The following is a 16372-nucleotide window of genomic DNA, read 5'->3' on the forward strand; positions in this document are numbered from 1 at the left end:
GAAGATGGCATCAAAATCCTATATGCACACCTCTTTTTGTAACTGAGAATTTTATCACTTGTCTTTTTTTTTTTTTTTTTTTTTTTTTTTTTTTTTTTTTTTCTTTATGAATATATACATATAAAGACATCATGGCTAAAGGAAATGCAAAAAATGAAAAGCATAAGAAAAAAGGTAAACAGAAGAATTTATATTGTTGGTTATTTATTGATTAATTTCATTTAGAAAGAATTACACGTAGGCAGAAAAGAGAACTTGAAGTAATTGAATTATTTCATTTTGAAGCTATTTCTATTATAGTTTTAACTTTTCAAATTGATAGAAATCATTGTCTAGTAATGATCCCGAAGATTTAGACGCTCAACTAAAGCAACTTGGTCTTTGTACAAAAAATATTACAGGTGATGGCAACTGTCTTTTTAGGTAAAAAAAAAAAAAAAAGCAACGTAAATTATAGTTTGCGATTGATACTTTTATCAAGATCTTTATCAGATCAATATTATGGACATGACGGTAATCATAAAGCAATTCGACAAGAAATTTGTCAATATTTGAGAGAAAATGAAGAACTATACAAATTTTTTGTTGAAGATGATCAATCTTTTGAACATCACGTTGAATGTATGTCGCAAGATGCTACTTTTGGTGGCAACATGGAATTGGCAGCTTTTGCAAAGTTAAAAAAAACTGACATTAAAGTATATCAGCCAGGATTAATGTAATTTGGTATTACAAAAGACTTGTAGTAATTCTAATTCTATACATTTTTTTTTCTTTGTATATAGTTATGTTATTAATGGCGTTGATGAAGAAGAGGATGATGATGAAGAAGAAAGACAGATTTTACATATTGCGTATGTATATAAATATGTATATATAGCAGGAGTTAAAAACTAAATATGCTTCATATTGTAGTTACCATAGCTGGGAACATTATAGTTCAATTAGAAATATAGATGGACCATTTTCGGGACCACCTGAAATTCATGTAAGTAAAATAAACATATACGATAAACTGTACTTAAATATATAACTAGGTTACAGAGAATAAAGTACAAAATGATGAACAACGAGATGAAACTACTGAAGATCAAGAAAATGAAGAAGAAGAAGAGCTTAATTCAAAAGAAAAAGTAGTGAAAAACGCATGCCCTGATGCCAATATTAGAAAAATACGCAGACTATTAATTAAATATAAAGGCAATCCTGATAAAGTGATTGATGCCTTATATGAAGAAAGTAAAACTAATAATAATAAAGAAGAAGAAAAAATAGGATCAAAAGAAAATGAAGAGGGGTATGATATTCATGAGAATAAGAAAGAAAGTGAAAAAGAACAAGACAATGAGATAGTAGAAGAAGATAAAAATATTACAATTATAGAGGATAAAGAGCTTTCACCATCAAATACAATAGTAAAAAAACCTTCTGCAGCTGAACGTAAAAGAGAAGCAAAAAAAAGACAAAAGGAAAAAAAGTTGCAGAAAGAGAGAGAAAAGGCAGCTCGTAAAGCAAAATATAAACAAGAAAAGAACACAGACAATGACATAGCAACGAAGGCTATTGCCCAATCAATGAAAGAAATGTACATTTAAAACTTCCTGCCTTGACTTTATATACCTATTTCAAATAAAAGAAAAAGCAATACGCATATTATAGAATAATAGAAGAAAAGCAATACGCAAATTATAGAATAATAGAAGAAAAGCAATACGCAAATTATAGAATAATAGAAGAAAAGCAATATGCATATTATAGAATAATAAAAGAAAGAAAAGAAAAGAAAAACGAAAAACTATTATATAAGCATTTAAAACAAATATACAAGTGACTCAGTATTCCAGTACAATTAACATGTGCTTAAATTTATAATTAATAAAATATTTATTTACCCGATTGAGTTTATAAGGTTAATATTGAAGAAAATAAAACAAGTAACAGCAGTAAGTTATGTCAACAACAATAAACAATGCCATAGAAAAGCTTATTTCTTACGCTATTATTTTTTCCTCTACACATATACTCAAAGAGAGATTTTTTTTTTTTTCACTGCCTATTTTACTCTTTAATCCAGCTAAAACAAAGTTAATGTATTAAATAATATATTGCGCTTATTGAGTTTATTAAATGCTTGGTTTACAGCCAAAATAAATTTGACCGTTAACAACTTGAATTAATTTGACAAGATTTATGTACAATGTTTGTGATACTAACGTAATTCATTTCTTCTATACATTTGACATATTTAACTTAGCTTAGGGAGTACGACTTTTCTTTTTTTTTTTTTTTTTTCCAAAATAAAATCATATTGTGAAACAAAACATTGCTAGTATAATATGTTCAATACTTATGCCTCGTGTTTAAATACCTGGAATTGATGACAAAAGTAATACCATCCATTCATATAAATATACTCTTAATAATTAGAATTAATTTAACTTCAAAAAAAAAATGTTTGTCAGAGTAATAGTTGATCACTTGTATAATTTTACAAGAAATATCCTACCAAGTTCATTTATACATATAATCGTCTATTTAGACAAACAATATATAAACGATAATGATAGGAATTCAATTTATATCAGGGGGAGAATCTCCTTTTATAATGCTTGAGCGAAGCATAGAAGGCTTATGGCATCTTGAACATGGCGTGACTATTGGTACCACTTGAATCATTATAAAAATAAGCATGTGTTCACAATATATAAAATGTCTTTTTTCTTTTCTTTTTTTCCTTTCCTTTCCTTTCCTTTTTTTTTCCTCCCTCGTTTTAGATACATTCAACATTATAAAATGGAAGAGCATTTTCCTGTTAATCCCGGAAATGTTCCTCCACCTTCACAATCAACTAATTTACTGATTCATCAACTTAATCATACAACATTTCAAACTTCGAAAAGACGCACTAATAAAAAGTCAAAGGAGACTATAACTTCAAAAGTAAAATAATATAACATTGTTAACTTATTCATGTTATGTAAATCATTTATCTTATAGTTAAAACTAGAGCGAATTTTGGGGCTAACAACCACATCATCTAATATTTTAGCTACATCAAACGATTTGATAGCTTATGCAGCAGGTGCTGTTGTCGTTATCTATAATCATAAACGTAATAAACAAGTTGCATTTCTATATCCTCCACCTATTTCTCAATCAACATTAACAAACAATACAAATAATGGGAACAGTAACATAATAAATACCACAGTGAATAACACGATTCAACAAATGAATATCCCTATCTCTACTATTGGAGGAAATATTACTACAAATAACATGTTAAACAATGAAATCATGATAGCATCACAAAATAAATCTAATAATCAGGATGAAAAAAAGTCTACTACACCAGCTAGCATTCGCGCAAAACCAATTAGTTGTTTAACTTTCTCTACTGATGGTCGTTATCTTGCTGCAGGAGAAGTAATGATTTTATTAAATATACAAATACAAAGCTTAATTCATCTCCTTTTCTTATAAGGTCATCAACCTTCTTCTTTTTTTTTTTCTTTCTCTTTTATAATGTATTTAAACTTAGATGGGTCATCAACCTCGAATTTTTATCTGGGATGTAAAAGAAAAAAATTTAATTAGAGAGTTCAGATCACACAAGTTCGGTGTCCTTACTTTGGCATTTTCTCCGAACAAACGATATTTAGTTTCAATTGGTTTCCAGGTAACTAATTTATTTTGATTTGCCTATTATACAACTAATATATGTGTATATATAAAAAAAAGCATGATGGTTATTTATACGTTTGGGATTGGAAAAAAGGTACAAAAATAGCCGGTAATAAGGTCACAAGTCGGGTCAATGCTGTATCATTTTCTCAAGATGGATCCTATTTTGTCACTGCTGGATTAAGACACGTTAAATTTTGGTATTTAAATAAGTCCTCAAAGGTAAATCAATATGAAAAAAATACGTTAGCATTTTTTTTTTAAAAAAAAACATTATTGTTTATAGGGAAACATATCATCAAGAGAAACCCAAGTATTGGATGGTAGATCAGGAATATTAGGTGTTTTACGTGATGGAAATTTTGTTAATGTTACCTGTGATAAATCAAGTAATACAGGTTACACTTACTTTATCACTGACACTGGTATTCTGTGTACCTTCAAAGAAGGAAGAGTATTGGATAAATGGGTTGATCTTCAGGTGGAGTATTAACAAAATCTAATCCTTATTTTTTTTTTATCTCATACATATTTTATATAGGTTAAAAGTGCTTACTCAATTGCTATATCAGAGAATTATATCATATGTTCTTGCTCAGAAGGAATTGTTCGGTATTGCTCTTTTTTTTTTTTTTTTTTTTTTTTTTTTTTTTTTTCATTAATTTATATTGATATTTAAATAGTCTATTTGAGCCTGTTACGCTAAAATATGTAGGTATACTACCAAAGCCTCATCCTTTAGGTATTGATATTAGTTCAATTACATCACCAGAAATGATTATGCGCACAGAGGCAGTAACTCATTATTATCCTGATGCTCTTGCTATGGCCTATGATGATTATAAAGTGATTATTACCTATTCAGACAGAAGTCTTTATGTTTGGGATATACATGATTTAGAAAAAATTGGGAAATACAGAAGTTTTATATTTCATAGTGATTGTGTATGGGGTGTAGAGGTAGTTAAGAAGAAAAAAAAAAAAAAAGGAGAATCGGAATCACGTTAATCCTGAAAGCTTATTATTTTGCCATTATTTATTTATTTAGGCTTATCCTAGAACTGAGTCGTCTGAAGAAATCCTTCAAAATTCTTTTGCCACATTTTCAGCTGATGGAACAATTCGTTTTTGGAATCTTGATAATTTTGTTCATACCACTTCATCCACTTCATCCACATTACCATCAGCAGAGAATCTTACTCAGCCTATTTCCTCTAATAGTAGCACCAGTACAAATACAACAAATTCGCAACGAAGAAACATTTATTCTAGGGAGTTAATTAAGATGCTTTATGTTGATCCAGATGCTGCTGAATTTGCTAAACTAAAAGGGGATATCGGTATGATAATAATTTCGATAAGTAAGCTTACAGTATATAGGATATAAATATGAACTATTCTTTCTGTATAGATTTTACTGCTGAGGATCAATGCCCTGATTTTGGTATTCGATCATTAAAAATAAGTTCTGATGGTCAACTGATGGCAAGTGGAGATCGAAATGGCAATTTGAGAGTATATAATATGAATAATTGGGAAATACTCACTTATTTAGAAGCCCATGATTCTGAAATTTTATCTATTGATATAACGACATCAAAAGAAAAAGGTACTCCAAATTTATTCTACGGAAAAGATATCATTTTATTTATTTATTTGTTAGATGCTCCAAATTTAATTGCTACCGCAAGCAGAGATCGACTACTGCACATTTTCGATATTAAATCCAACTTTCAAATCGTTCAAAGCCTAGACGATCATTCATCTTCTATTACAGCAGTCAAGTTTTCGAAGGATGCAACCAAACTAATTAGTTGTAGTGCGGATAAAAGCATCATTTTCCGTCATTGTACAAATCCTCCCCTCACGACGAATAGCGATCTGAACACTATACCACAACCTTATTCAACTTATCATAATTATTCCGGAAGGAGTACGGTATTTGATATGGCTTTAGATATCAATGGAAAGCATCTGGCTGCTGTCACAGGAGAACGTAAATTGTATGCCTTGAGTCTGGATTCTGGTAAACCGTTTCGGGTTTGTAAACCGGAAACAGCAGAGGAAATTTTGATTGGCAAAGTATCAGAAAACTCAGGTGGTAGTCTGATCAACATTGACCTCGACCCATTTTCAGGAACATTCGCAGTTACGAGTGGATCTGATCGTTGCATTCGATTATTTGACTTGGTCAACAATACTTGCATCGAAAAGGTGTGTGCTCATGCAGAACTCATTACAGGGGTTAAATTTATTTATGCTCCTGTTAATCATGATACCACGGGGCAAGATGATTTGCGAGTTGTCAGTACCTGTTCAGATAGTACAATTTTCATTTGGAGGGTAAGTTGTGAGATCGTTGCGAAGATGCGCGCTAGAGGAGCTGAACGTGATTTAAAATCGAGACAAAGGAATTGTGTAGTGGATGAAGACGCTATGGATCATATTATAAATAAGCAAATGATATCACCATCTGGTGGTATTCCTTCAGTTCATAAAAATAAAAGACTTGGACGTATATCGATAACTACAAACACTATTTGTCCTTCAGCTAGTCTATCTCAAATGGTTCGTCAGGGGGATCGTAATACGTTCTCTACCATGTCCCCAGCAGAGCATAAATATGATGAATTGTATAAAAAAATTGCTTCTGGGTCTCGTAAAAAAAAGCTAGTAGAGATTGACGGTAATGATGATGATGATGATGATAATGATACACCTTCTTCTAATAATAATAATAATAATATAATATCCGTGAACGATGTTCGTCAAACAGAGAACAATAGTAATACAGACTCTTCTACTCATCTCATCAATAATAATAAATTCTTTAATAAGCCATTGTCTTTTAAAAAGGAGAACCGAATGTCTAATACACAAACAACATTACTAGATAATAATGGCAGGAAATCACCACCAGATAATAGGTCAGGAAGATTAGATCGACTCTATAATGGTCTCCCCACAAGTAATAGTCCTCGAGAAAGAACGTTGAACCAAGTCAGTCATCTATCTCTTCAACAACGTCTTCAACAATCTTCAGGACCCAGTATAATAACAGGAAGAGTGAAAAGCAATCGTATCTTAAGACACGCTCTATCTAGAGATGCAATCATAAAGAAGGAACAACCTGAGTTGTTCAAAAGGCCCTCTACTACTGTATATAAACAAGAGCCTATTCTAAATGATAGCCATGTTGTTAATAGTAACCTACCCGTTGTTAAAAGTGAGAAACGAAGAGTAAGTGCCCCTCAAATTGAAGTTTCAACTCTTGATGACCAAGATACTTGCGAAGAAGAAGAAGAAGTGACAAACACAGATCATACTACTTCTAAAAGCTTCATTGAAGGTATTATTATTATTATTATTATTATTATTATTATTATTATTATTATTATTCATACTAACAATTATCAAAATATAAAAGAAGGATCTGATAGTGATACTGACTTTGATACAAGTAAAGATGGAGAAGAAGAGAAAGAGGATGATGATGATAATGAAGAAGAAATTATTTTTACACCTGAGCAAGACAAAATGATTAAGCCATTTGAAGTATCGTTACATGAAGGAATTTCTTCTTCAACGGGTGATGAAGAAGAGCAACATGCTTCTGCTTTATTAGATAATGAAGCAAATGGTACATCAAACAATGATGAAGAAGGATCAAACAGTGAAGATAATATAGATGATGTAATCAATCGTAATATCGTAGCTCGTGAACCACCACCGATTTCAATATCTCTGAGTCGAACTCAAAGTTATGCATCTATAAATAAGAGTAGACGTCGACATACAATCCTATTTGATTGTCATAAAAATGACCAACAATTACATGATTCACCTTCTTCCTCTTCCTCTTCTCCTCTATATAAGAAGAATGGGGGGTATGAACGATCTCCTATTGACGATGAAGCCTTTTCGCTATCGAACAATACACTTAAAGAAATTCAAAAGAAAATGCAAAGGGCGTCAAAAAGACAAAGTGTTACATCACGTTTCTTGTCTTCACTTGGAGGAGGAGTGATGATCAAGTCAGTAGATGAACGTTTATCTCCGAATCAACAAAGACCCTCTTTGAATTATGTATTAAATTCATTTCAAGAATTATCTCCTAAAAGGGATGCTTTATCGCTGCCATTAGACGACGACGATTCTTTGATTCAAAAGCTAAAAACAACCAGTATAGACGAGACGAAACAAGCAAAAGATGAATCCAGCCATCACGAGCAACAACTGTCCTCGAAGAAACAAATTGGTGATGATGATAATGATGATGATGAATCAGATAATAAATTAGAAGGTGCACTTGCTAATCTTGACAGTGCTTTTATATTATTAGAAAATGTTTTACAGGTCTATTCTCTATCAAAGAAGAACAATACTACTGAAGTGGCGGCCAAGATAGAGACCAAATTAAATAACATTGTTGATAAAATAACACAGTCTTTACAGCAAGAGCCAAAAACAAAAGAGAATCCTACATTGGCATCTGAAACAGCATTACTGCTTGAAAAATATTCTAATTTACTAGTAAACATGGTAGAAAATAAGTTGAACGACAAAACCACGTTATAGCTTCTTACACAATCCCCCTCCCCCTTTTTTTTTTGTCAAACAGAGAAAAAAAAAAAAAAAAAACTGTCACAAATAGAGATTAAATTTTAATTTTAAATGCTGAAAGAAAGTTTTTTTTTTTTTTTTTTTTTTTTTTTTTTTTTTTTTTTTTTTGCTACTGTTGTTGTAAAATAATGAGTTTTATGAATGAGGATGAATTATTAGGAAAACTTGTGCATAAAATTACTGGTTTACAAGTAAATGAAAACATTTTCGCTTTTACGCTTTATGTTTAATATTGTATTAGTTTTATTCTCATTCTTGGAAGAAAGCATTTGAAAAAGCTAAATACACCATTCATTATGCAAAATGTACAAATACAAATGAAACTGATGTTAATGACCGATATAAAGGGTAAAGATCGTCATGAAAATAAATAAATTGTACATAATTTATTTAACGTCTACATGCAGGCTTGTAGAAAAATTTAGCATAAAAGGTCATGAGGAATTCTCACAGGCGTTAAAGCAATATAAGTTCAAGTATTTAGAAGACTCGAGGCCAATAGTAGTTGAAGAAGAAATAAACGTAAACATATTTTTATATAAAAAAAAATAAAATAGAATATGAGCTAACATTTTCCTTTAGCAAACCATTTTAAAATATGATATGTTGCAATTAATATTGTCTTTATCTTCATCAACAAATCAAAACTATAAATATATTCCAGCCTTAAATGATACCTTTACAAAGGGAACTAGTTTAACATGGCAAGATATTATTAAAGAAGATCCTCCACAAGGGGATCATTGGCAGACTTGGCCAGCTGATTCATCTACTGAAGATGATGATGTGAGTGATGATAATGAAAGTGACTCCATTCATTCAGAATTAGAGAAGCAGCAGCAGCAGCAGCAGCAGCAGCAGCAGCATCGATTGAATAATAAGCTAGAAAACTTTCAGTTTAATTTTTTGAGTAGTATGAAGATTGATGAAAGAGAGGGTCGAGAGGGAATTTATTATTTGAAAGCAGAGCAATATTGGAATAAAAAATTCAATTTACCAATTCAAGATTCAACGAGTGGAAGCATATTACAAAATTCCTACCAGTTAAGTAATGAGTTGGGAAAGCTGTTATATAATGAAGAAGAGCGACAAAAATTAAAGACGATTACTGAAGCGGGAGTTATAAGAGAAATATTGGCACTATTAAGAGGAGATAGTAGTGTTTTATTTAAATATGAAAATGAAAGATTCAAGGTAAACTTAGAAATTAGAATTAAATATGACAATTTGATCCTTATTTCTATTTGAAGTTAGAAGATATTTACCTTGTACAACACTTGAGTCGAAATGCATTAAACAATTTACTTGACGAATTTTGCATATTTGGAAATATATTATTAGATCTTAGAAAAACAATAAGAGAGATAATTAAAAGCAAAACATACGGACAAACAAGTCAAGCATTTGCTGAATCTATCTATAAATCACTATTAGATTTGAATAGCTTTATTGCTACCTTGGAAGCTAATTCTAGTTTTATTACAAAGGATACTTCACAAACAATTTCAATTCTCAAACTTCGTAATACACTTGATTCCTCTATTTATTATTTTAAGACTCTACATGGTATTCTAATGAATGCACCCTATGAGAAGAATAATGCACTTTTATTGGGTTCTTACTTTATAACAGTACTCTACAATTTTATTTTAATATCACAATCCTCTGGGCAACTTACACTCTATAATTCCTTAGTAAATCTATTGAAGGACACACTTGTACCTTATGGAAAATGGATGGACGATTGGATATTTTATGGCTCACTTGAAGGTGATCGTTATAAAGAATTTTATGTAGCAAGAAAGGATAATGTCAACTTGTATGACTTTGACTTTTGGAAAAAAGGATTTGAAATAAAAGCAGTTTATCAAGATAATAATCGATATACTTGTCCTTTGTTTGATCCTCTCTTTATGGACCGTATTTTTTTACTGGGAAAGCAGTTCATCTTTTATCGTATATTGAAAAGACATCGTTCTTGGTATCGAAGGGCTCAATCTATAGCACATTTAATAATCGTGTATTGGAGCAGTTAACCAAATCTACGTCAAGTAAACAAAATATAAGCGAGCCTCCGTCACCAACACCTTTTGGATCTCAACAAACGACTACGATTACATCCATTTTATTCCCGTTATTAACGAAAAAGGATCAAGAGAATCAAATACAATCGATGATAAATAATGGACCATTGTTGTTTGATCAACATTTTAAGTATCTTTTAGATACATGTTACCTTGAAGATCCTTATATTAATACAGCAGATACCTTGAACAATGTCCTTCACGAAAAATGTGAGTTGAAGCAGCAATTGAAGACATTAGCTTCTGTCTATTTGATGTTGGAGAATGATTTAATGCATTCATTTTGTGAAGCGCTATTTTTACAGATAGATAATAACGAACTATGGCTAGATCCACGTTTATTAAATAGCACGTTTATAAATGTGTGCAAAGCAAATAAATATGATGAATTTGCACAGATTACAGTAAAGGAAAATAACGTGAATCATTCTACTCTATCATCTTATCTTGAACTTATTGAATTTAAAGTGAAGGTATTGTAATCCTCGTATTAGAGCAATTCTTATCTTTTTATTTTATTTATTTTACTCTTTACCTTATAGATACCATGGCCATTGAATAATTTTATTCAAATAGAGCATATACCAAGTTACTCTAAAATTCAAAAATTTCTATTTCGATTGAAACGAGCAAAATATGTTATGGAAAAAAAGACACTTGGACGAAATAAGAAAATAGTGTATTCAGACGAAAAGCAATTTTACTCGATTCGTATGAAATTATTATGGTTTATTAATGTCTTTTGGAGATATATGATGACGACTGTAAAGTATATAAATATGTATATATAAATGATATCAAGCTAATAATAAAAGTTAAATTAGATTCTTCATGCTGAAACAATTCATTTCCGTAACGAGTTATCTCTATCAAAGGACGCAGATGAAATTGCAGCTGTACATGCTTTATATATACGTCATATTATGGATCGATGCTTATTAAATGATAAGGTATATATATATAAAGATGGATTACAGCTTAGAAATAAAAACACTAAACATTTAATTGGCTAATAGACAAATGTGATTAAGAAGTCTATCATTAAAGTTTTGGATATGGCAGAGCTTATGAAAGATATATTTGTAGAATATATGCAAACAGATAATAATAAAGCTGATAAGGAACGATTCAAGGCTTCAATGAATTCCATTGAATATGAATTTAAAAGATCCAATGATTTTATATCTAGAAGTCTAATGATTATGGGCAAAAAAGGTGGATTTCCATGGTGTAAGTATAAAATATGTATTTTAATATACTGTAATCATATTCAAACTAATCCGGCTTATAGTTGAGCATTTAGCATCAAGTCTTTCTATTCAATAATCAAATTGAGTATTATATACCGTCAATTACGCTATATTGTATACCGTATATTCTCTAGTTAATTTATATAAATTGTAGGGGGGGGGAAGGGAGTGATGGACATGATATAATCAAACTGGGGCTAATGATTCAATAAACTTGTTATTGAATTTAACATAAAATAAAATAAAATAAAGATGCCTAATAAAGTAAAGCCAATTTATATTTAAGGTTCAAATTTCTTTAGCCAATCGGGCAATTTGCATATAAAGAAAAACTAAAAATTATAAATAACGTGCCTTTTTTTTTTTTTTTTTTTTTTTTCTTTCTTTTTTCTTTTATTACTATTAAAAATATACATCATGATGAGCACTTCAACAAAGAAGATGACAGTTGCCAGTTGGCAAAAGATAGGGGCTATAGACTTGATAACAAAAGATGTTCCTATTGTTAAACCAGGAGAAATATTAGTAAAAGTCGCAGCATCTGGCATTTGTGGTAAGAAAAAAAAAGAAAAAAAACCCCAAGATTTCAAGTAGGAGAATGTATTAACAAGATAATTTAAGGTACTGACTTACATATTAGTCGTGGAGAGACACCTCATGCATCTAAAAAAGTTGTTATTGGGCATGAATTTTCAGGTTATGTAGAAGAAATTCATCCTGAAACAAGGACGCCTATTCAAGTAGGCGATTTAGTTGCTGTTGATCCTAATATTCCTTGTCAACAATGTACCTTTTGTCGTAATGATAAATACCATTTATGTATCGATCTTTTCTGTATTGGTGTCACGATAGACGGTGGCATGTCAAGGTATGTTTCTATACCAGCTCGTGCTGCTATAACGATACCGAAGCATATTTCACCTGAGGTAGCCGCCTTAGCAGAGCCTCTTTCCTGTGTCGTACACGGAGTAGACCAAGGTAAGATTAAGACTGGCGACCAAGTGCTTGTGATTGGTTCTGGACCTATTGGTCTCATGACGATCGCTCTTGCTTCACTCCATGGCGGTCATGTTACGGTTATAGAGCCAAATGAAATGAGACGACAAGAGGCTTTAAGTTTTGGTGCTTCAGATGTATATGCACCCGGTCATCTTCCTGCTGTCGATGGTGCAGCGGGTGAAGGATATGATGTTGTTTTTGAATGTGTGGGTCGCCCGAATACATGTGAGGATGCAGTCAATTATGCAAAAGCTGGAGGAACTATAGTTTGGATTGGAGTTAATAAGGTAGAGGATCGCGTTCCTATTTCACCTTTTGATATCTATCGAAAGGAATTGACGATTACGTCTACTTATACCAATCCCTTTGGTATTGATCGTGCAGTTAAAATTTTGGGATCAGGTAAAGTAGATTGGAATAGATTGATTTCACACACTTTCAAGATAAGTGAGTTTGATGAAGCGTGGCAAGTCTTTTTGAAAGGTACAGGCTTAAAGATCATTATCAAGCCAGAATAATAAATAATTGGGTATATGGAAATATATATATATATATCTAAATGTATATCTTTTATTATGTATAAGCTAGAAAAAAAAAGGGGGGAGGGAGATGTGAACCTAAATATAAATCAGTGATTATTATTAATTGGATAATGTGCTTTATATTTATGTCTTGAATGATGATAATTAGTAGGGTGAATAGAGTTGATGTCATCATTTATAGACTGTTCTTGTTTGTTTTTCATGTTTTCATAGTGACGTACGGGATAAATTTTATGAGTAGTAGTAGATGGAGGAGACATGGTTGTTGTATTATTATCAACAGTTTTATTTTGATTTAAAGAATGAAAGATAGTTTTTGCATCTGTTGTAATAGCCGATTGTCTTCCTAAACGAGAGATTGAATCTTTATCATATATGATACCTTTCCTTAGTGGTTCTATTGATTGATTATCTATTCTTGAAAGAGAATTTGTTTGATGATAAGTCAGCATATGTTGACTTGAGGGTTGAACACATGCAAATGCTTCTTGTATATTTGTAGTCAATGCCTTTCTTTTCAGTTTTTCATACATAGACTAAATATAAACATATATAAAAAATGGATAAAGAAAGAAAGAAAGAGTAGTAGGGGGGTCTATTTACCTGCAATTTTTGAAATTGCTTTGATTTTTCTTCAAGCTTACCAAGTATCTGTTGAGATTTCAATTTTTCTAATTCAAATTCTTTTACTAAAGCTTATAATAATTATATTTGTATAATATAAAAATGAATATAACATAAACTTATATTGTAGTATAAATGTTTGTTTCAGATACCTATTTGTTTCTTTTTTTCAGCTAAAAAGAAAAAGGACAGAATATATTAGAAAAGGAAAAAAAAAAAAAAAAAAAAAGACATAATATGTATACATACCATTAATAACATGATTCAGATCTCTTGTTGTTATTTCGAATTTATCTCTTAAAGTATGGTATTTATTTTCAATACTCTTTTGTATCATTGATTTATAAAGTAACTCTTGCGATGTTTGATATTCATAAAAAGAGATAGCCCTCATACTTATATCTAAAATAATATCTGGTTTTAATCCTGCCAATATAGACTATAATACAGGTCAATATACCGTCTATTGTACTTTACATACATGCAAGTATTATTTTATTACTTACTGATTTATATTCTTCCGTAGGATTAAGCTGAGTTAAGTTTATATCATCACTATGTAGGTTATAAGTTAATTACAAAAAAAAATAGATATGTATAATATAATTTACTTGTTAGATAAGTTTGCATTACATGCGGGACATGATAGTGCTTTGGAGAATAAACTATTTGAACAATCTACACAAAATATATCTATATAATATTGAATATGTTAACTAAATACATGTCAACTATGGGATATATATATATTACGTGAACAAGATGTAACGCATGCCTACATACAAAAATATTCAATTCAATAAATGCAAGTCTATTTAAGCCTAGTTTACCTGTGTTTCTAATGTTAATGATTTCCTACATTTCAACACATTACAATGAATATCTACTTCTGTCATCTTTTAAAGTAGAATAGAGAAATGTTGTTATGAACTAATAATAAAAGAAAAGAAATCTTACTACATGTCCCATCAACTGAATTTAAATTAATTTTGATCCACTCAAATATACCACCGAAGCTCAATCTATTTGACTCTAATAAAGAAGGTAAAATAGAGGGTGTAACACATGATCTGGCCTTCATATCATTACTTGTTTAATAAGGTTCCTTACATTGCTTTGTTCAAAACATCGACTCAAGCTAAATAGTCTCTTTTAGCTTTAACCTTACCTTAGCATGTTGACCCCAATACAACTCAATTGGATTAAAAATAAAAATAAATAAATATGGAAAATAGCCAGCCTTGGTCTATAATATATCCAATGTTGAAAATTAGGGCAAGCGCGAATAGTGGTAACGTTACAGATAATAAGATTGTGGTGATTAGTCATTCTGTACCCACTTACAAACCCTAAACAAAAATCTTCACCCAAGCATTCATTTATATTTTTATTTTTTTTTATTTTTGCTAATCATCGTATTGTTTCTGTAGTTGTTTAGACTCAATAACAACAAAATTGTCGACATGCTTACTATGACGATGATTAAATACTGATATTAGATATAGTATTTGTACTCAATTTTCATTCCTAATATTTAATGGATACAATTGACAAAATGCTTTTTAGAATTAAAATTAAAAGCTATTATCATTAAAATAATAAAAGTGTTATGAGTAACAACTTTTAACTATCAACCTTGATAGCTAGAGGTAAAAGTAAGAAGTCAAGCAGAATAGGATTTGCCTTCGATTCTACCAAAAATGACATGACTCGGCAAATATTGTTCAACTATAGACATGTGTTACTTGTGAAGAAAATACAATGTTTATTTTGACAACAAACAATAAGAAACAAAAACAAAAAAAAGAGGTTTCTTTTTGCTTCTTTTTCATACATGTATACGTGTTATATATACATGTATACTTTATAAATAAGAACAGATTCAAATGATTTTAAATTTTATAACCGATTATTTCTTTGTTTCATGCTTCTTCTGTAAGTTTTCAATATCCTTTTTAAGTGCGGCAGTTTCTTTTTCTTGTTTAAGTAAAGCTTCGTGAAGCATTTTAAGCTTGTCAGCATCCTTTAAAAGAATAAATAAAAGATTAAAATTACAATTTTTTTTCCCTTTCATAATATATAAACTCGAAATACACAAATTTATTTATTTACATGTGCTCGAGCCCATTGATTTTCGATAGCTTTTTCTTTTTGACCAAAAGAACCAGATTGAGCAGTTGCACCTTCTGAACCAGTTTGATAAGAAGTAAATCTTTTACTCATACGAACACCTCTTGAAGAAACAGATCGAATTGATTTAAAAAGCATTTTATAATAATAATGAAAATTTAAAAAATAAAATAAAATAAAATAATAACAATAAAAAAAAAAAAAAGAAATTTATTAATAAAAATCCCCTGCCAGGTTTTTATTAATTCATTCATTTATTAATTGGCGTCATCCTTTTTTTTTTTTTTTTCTCTCTTTCGATTATTACACAAATGAATAATTTTCCTTCTTATAAAGTTTTTTCTTGTATCACTTTTAATGCATCGAATGATTTATGCTGTTGAAAATAAGAAATATGCTGCACAGCTTAAAATAATTTATTGCTCTATTACTTGAA

General features: G+C 30.3%; 6 protein-coding genes across 6 annotated transcripts; 4 read left to right on the top strand and 2 right to left on the bottom strand.

Annotated features, from left to right (window-relative positions):
- The first annotated feature begins 123 nt into the window (after positions 1–123).
- On the top strand, positions 124–1772 carry BX663DRAFT_545040 (uncharacterized protein). Its single transcript, XM_051530915.1, has 8 exons — positions 124–174; positions 226–260; positions 323–423; positions 482–718; positions 786–854; positions 916–988; positions 1038–1239; positions 1261–1772. The coding sequence occupies exons 1-8, from the start codon at positions 132–134 to the stop codon at positions 1593–1595; spliced, it is 1095 nt and encodes a 364-aa protein (XP_051380307.1). The 5' UTR covers positions 124–131; the 3' UTR covers positions 1596–1772.
- Positions 1773–2750: 978 nt separating this feature from the next.
- Positions 2751–8307, top strand: BX663DRAFT_518274 (quinon protein alcohol dehydrogenase-like superfamily). Its single transcript, XM_051528849.1, has 12 exons — positions 2751–2940; positions 2998–3426; positions 3542–3679; positions 3742–3906; positions 3971–4165; positions 4226–4296; positions 4368–4644; positions 4733–5024; positions 5096–5293; positions 5348–6370; positions 6461–7033; positions 7112–8307. Exons 1-12 carry the CDS (start codon positions 2794–2796, stop codon positions 8260–8262), a joined length of 4659 nt encoding a protein of 1552 aa, XP_051380308.1. The 5' UTR covers positions 2751–2793; the 3' UTR covers positions 8263–8307.
- A 114-nt stretch (positions 8308–8421) lies between these two features.
- Positions 8422–11911, top strand: BX663DRAFT_518276 (Spc98 family-domain-containing protein). Its single transcript, XM_051528850.1, has 10 exons — positions 8422–8498; positions 8549–8655; positions 8715–8829; positions 8890–9501; positions 9558–10227; positions 10248–10864; positions 10934–11155; positions 11216–11341; positions 11408–11621; positions 11683–11911. The coding sequence occupies exons 1-10, from the start codon at positions 8436–8438 to the stop codon at positions 11715–11717; spliced, it is 2781 nt and encodes a 926-aa protein (XP_051380309.1). The 5' UTR covers positions 8422–8435; the 3' UTR covers positions 11718–11911.
- Positions 11912–12046: 135 nt separating this feature from the next.
- On the top strand, positions 12047–13283 carry BX663DRAFT_518284 (chaperonin 10-like protein). Its single transcript, XM_051528851.1, has 2 exons — positions 12047–12194; positions 12263–13283. The coding sequence occupies exons 1-2, from the start codon at positions 12059–12061 to the stop codon at positions 13156–13158; spliced, it is 1032 nt and encodes a 343-aa protein (XP_051380310.1). The 5' UTR covers positions 12047–12058; the 3' UTR covers positions 13159–13283.
- Positions 13284–13594: 311 nt separating this feature from the next.
- BX663DRAFT_162996 (uncharacterized protein) lies at positions 13595–14763 on the bottom strand. Its single transcript, XM_051521642.1, has 7 exons — positions 14637–14763; positions 14560–14581; positions 14418–14499; positions 14313–14361; positions 14056–14245; positions 13959–13979; positions 13595–13877 (listed from the first exon to the last, which is right to left on the bottom strand). Exons 1-7 carry the CDS (start codon positions 14700–14702, stop codon positions 13708–13710), a joined length of 600 nt encoding a protein of 199 aa, XP_051380311.1. The 5' UTR covers positions 14703–14763; the 3' UTR covers positions 13595–13707.
- A 584-nt stretch (positions 14764–15347) lies between these two features.
- BX663DRAFT_518288 (uncharacterized protein) lies at positions 15348–16137 on the bottom strand. Its single transcript, XM_051528852.1, has 2 exons — positions 15919–16137; positions 15348–15829 (listed from the first exon to the last, which is right to left on the bottom strand). Exons 1-2 carry the CDS (start codon positions 16072–16074, stop codon positions 15716–15718), a joined length of 270 nt encoding a protein of 89 aa, XP_051380312.1. The 5' UTR covers positions 16075–16137; the 3' UTR covers positions 15348–15715.
- Between the last annotated feature and the right edge of the window lie 235 nt (positions 16138–16372).

This window comes from Cokeromyces recurvatus (genome assembly GCF_025118155.1).
Source record: "Cokeromyces recurvatus strain NRRL 2243 chromosome Unknown BX663scaffold_24, whole genome shotgun sequence".
NCBI lineage: Eukaryota > Fungi > Mucoromycota > Mucoromycetes > Mucorales > Mucoraceae > Cokeromyces > Cokeromyces recurvatus.

Coding starts and splice junctions, on each gene's coding strand:
- BX663DRAFT_518276 (XM_051528850.1), top strand. CDS start 8,436: ATGAGTTTTATGAATGAGGATGAATTATTAGGAAAACTTGTGCATAAA. Junction 8,499..8,548: donor ATAAAATTACTGGTTTACAA/GTAAATGAAAAC, acceptor ATATTGTATTAG/TTTTATTCTCATTCTTGGAA. Junction 9,502..9,557: donor ATGAAAATGAAAGATTCAAG/GTAAACTTAGAA, acceptor TTCTATTTGAAG/TTAGAAGATATTTACCTTGT.
- BX663DRAFT_545040 (XM_051530915.1), top strand. CDS start 132: ATGGCTAAAGGAAATGCAAAAAATGAAAAGCATAAGAAAAAAG. Junction 175..225: donor TGAAAAGCATAAGAAAAAAG/GTAAACAGAAGA, acceptor AATTTCATTTAG/AAAGAATTACACGTAGGCAG. Junction 989..1,037: donor CGGGACCACCTGAAATTCAT/GTAAGTAAAATA, acceptor ATATATAACTAG/GTTACAGAGAATAAAGTACA.
- BX663DRAFT_518288 (XM_051528852.1), bottom strand. CDS start 16,074: ATGCTTTTTAAATCAATTCGATCTGTTTCTTCAAGAGGTGTTCGTATG. Junction 15,830..15,918: donor ATCAATGGGCTCGAGCACAT/GTAAATAAATAA, acceptor ATTCTTTTAAAG/GATGCTGACAAGCTTAAAAT.
- BX663DRAFT_518284 (XM_051528851.1), top strand. CDS start 12,059: ATGATGAGCACTTCAACAAAGAAGATGACAGTTGCCAGTTGGCAAAAG. Junction 12,195..12,262: donor CGCAGCATCTGGCATTTGTG/GTAAGAAAAAAA, acceptor AGATAATTTAAG/GTACTGACTTACATATTAGT.
- BX663DRAFT_162996 (XM_051521642.1), bottom strand. CDS start 14,702: ATGACAGAAGTAGATATTCATTGTAATGTGTTGAAATGTAGGAAATCA. Junction 14,582..14,636: donor CATTAACATTAGAAACACAG/GTAAACTAGGCT, acceptor TTTTGTATGTAG/GCATGCGTTACATCTTGTTC. Junction 14,362..14,417: donor AATGCAAACTTATCTAACAA/GTAAATTATATT, acceptor TAACCTACATAG/TGATGATATAAACTTAACTC.
- BX663DRAFT_518274 (XM_051528849.1), top strand. CDS start 2,794: ATGGAAGAGCATTTTCCTGTTAATCCCGGAAATGTTCCTCCACCTTCA. Junction 2,941..2,997: donor AGGAGACTATAACTTCAAAA/GTAAAATAATAT, acceptor TTTATCTTATAG/TTAAAACTAGAGCGAATTTT. Junction 3,907..3,970: donor ATTTAAATAAGTCCTCAAAG/GTAAATCAATAT, acceptor TATTGTTTATAG/GGAAACATATCATCAAGAGA.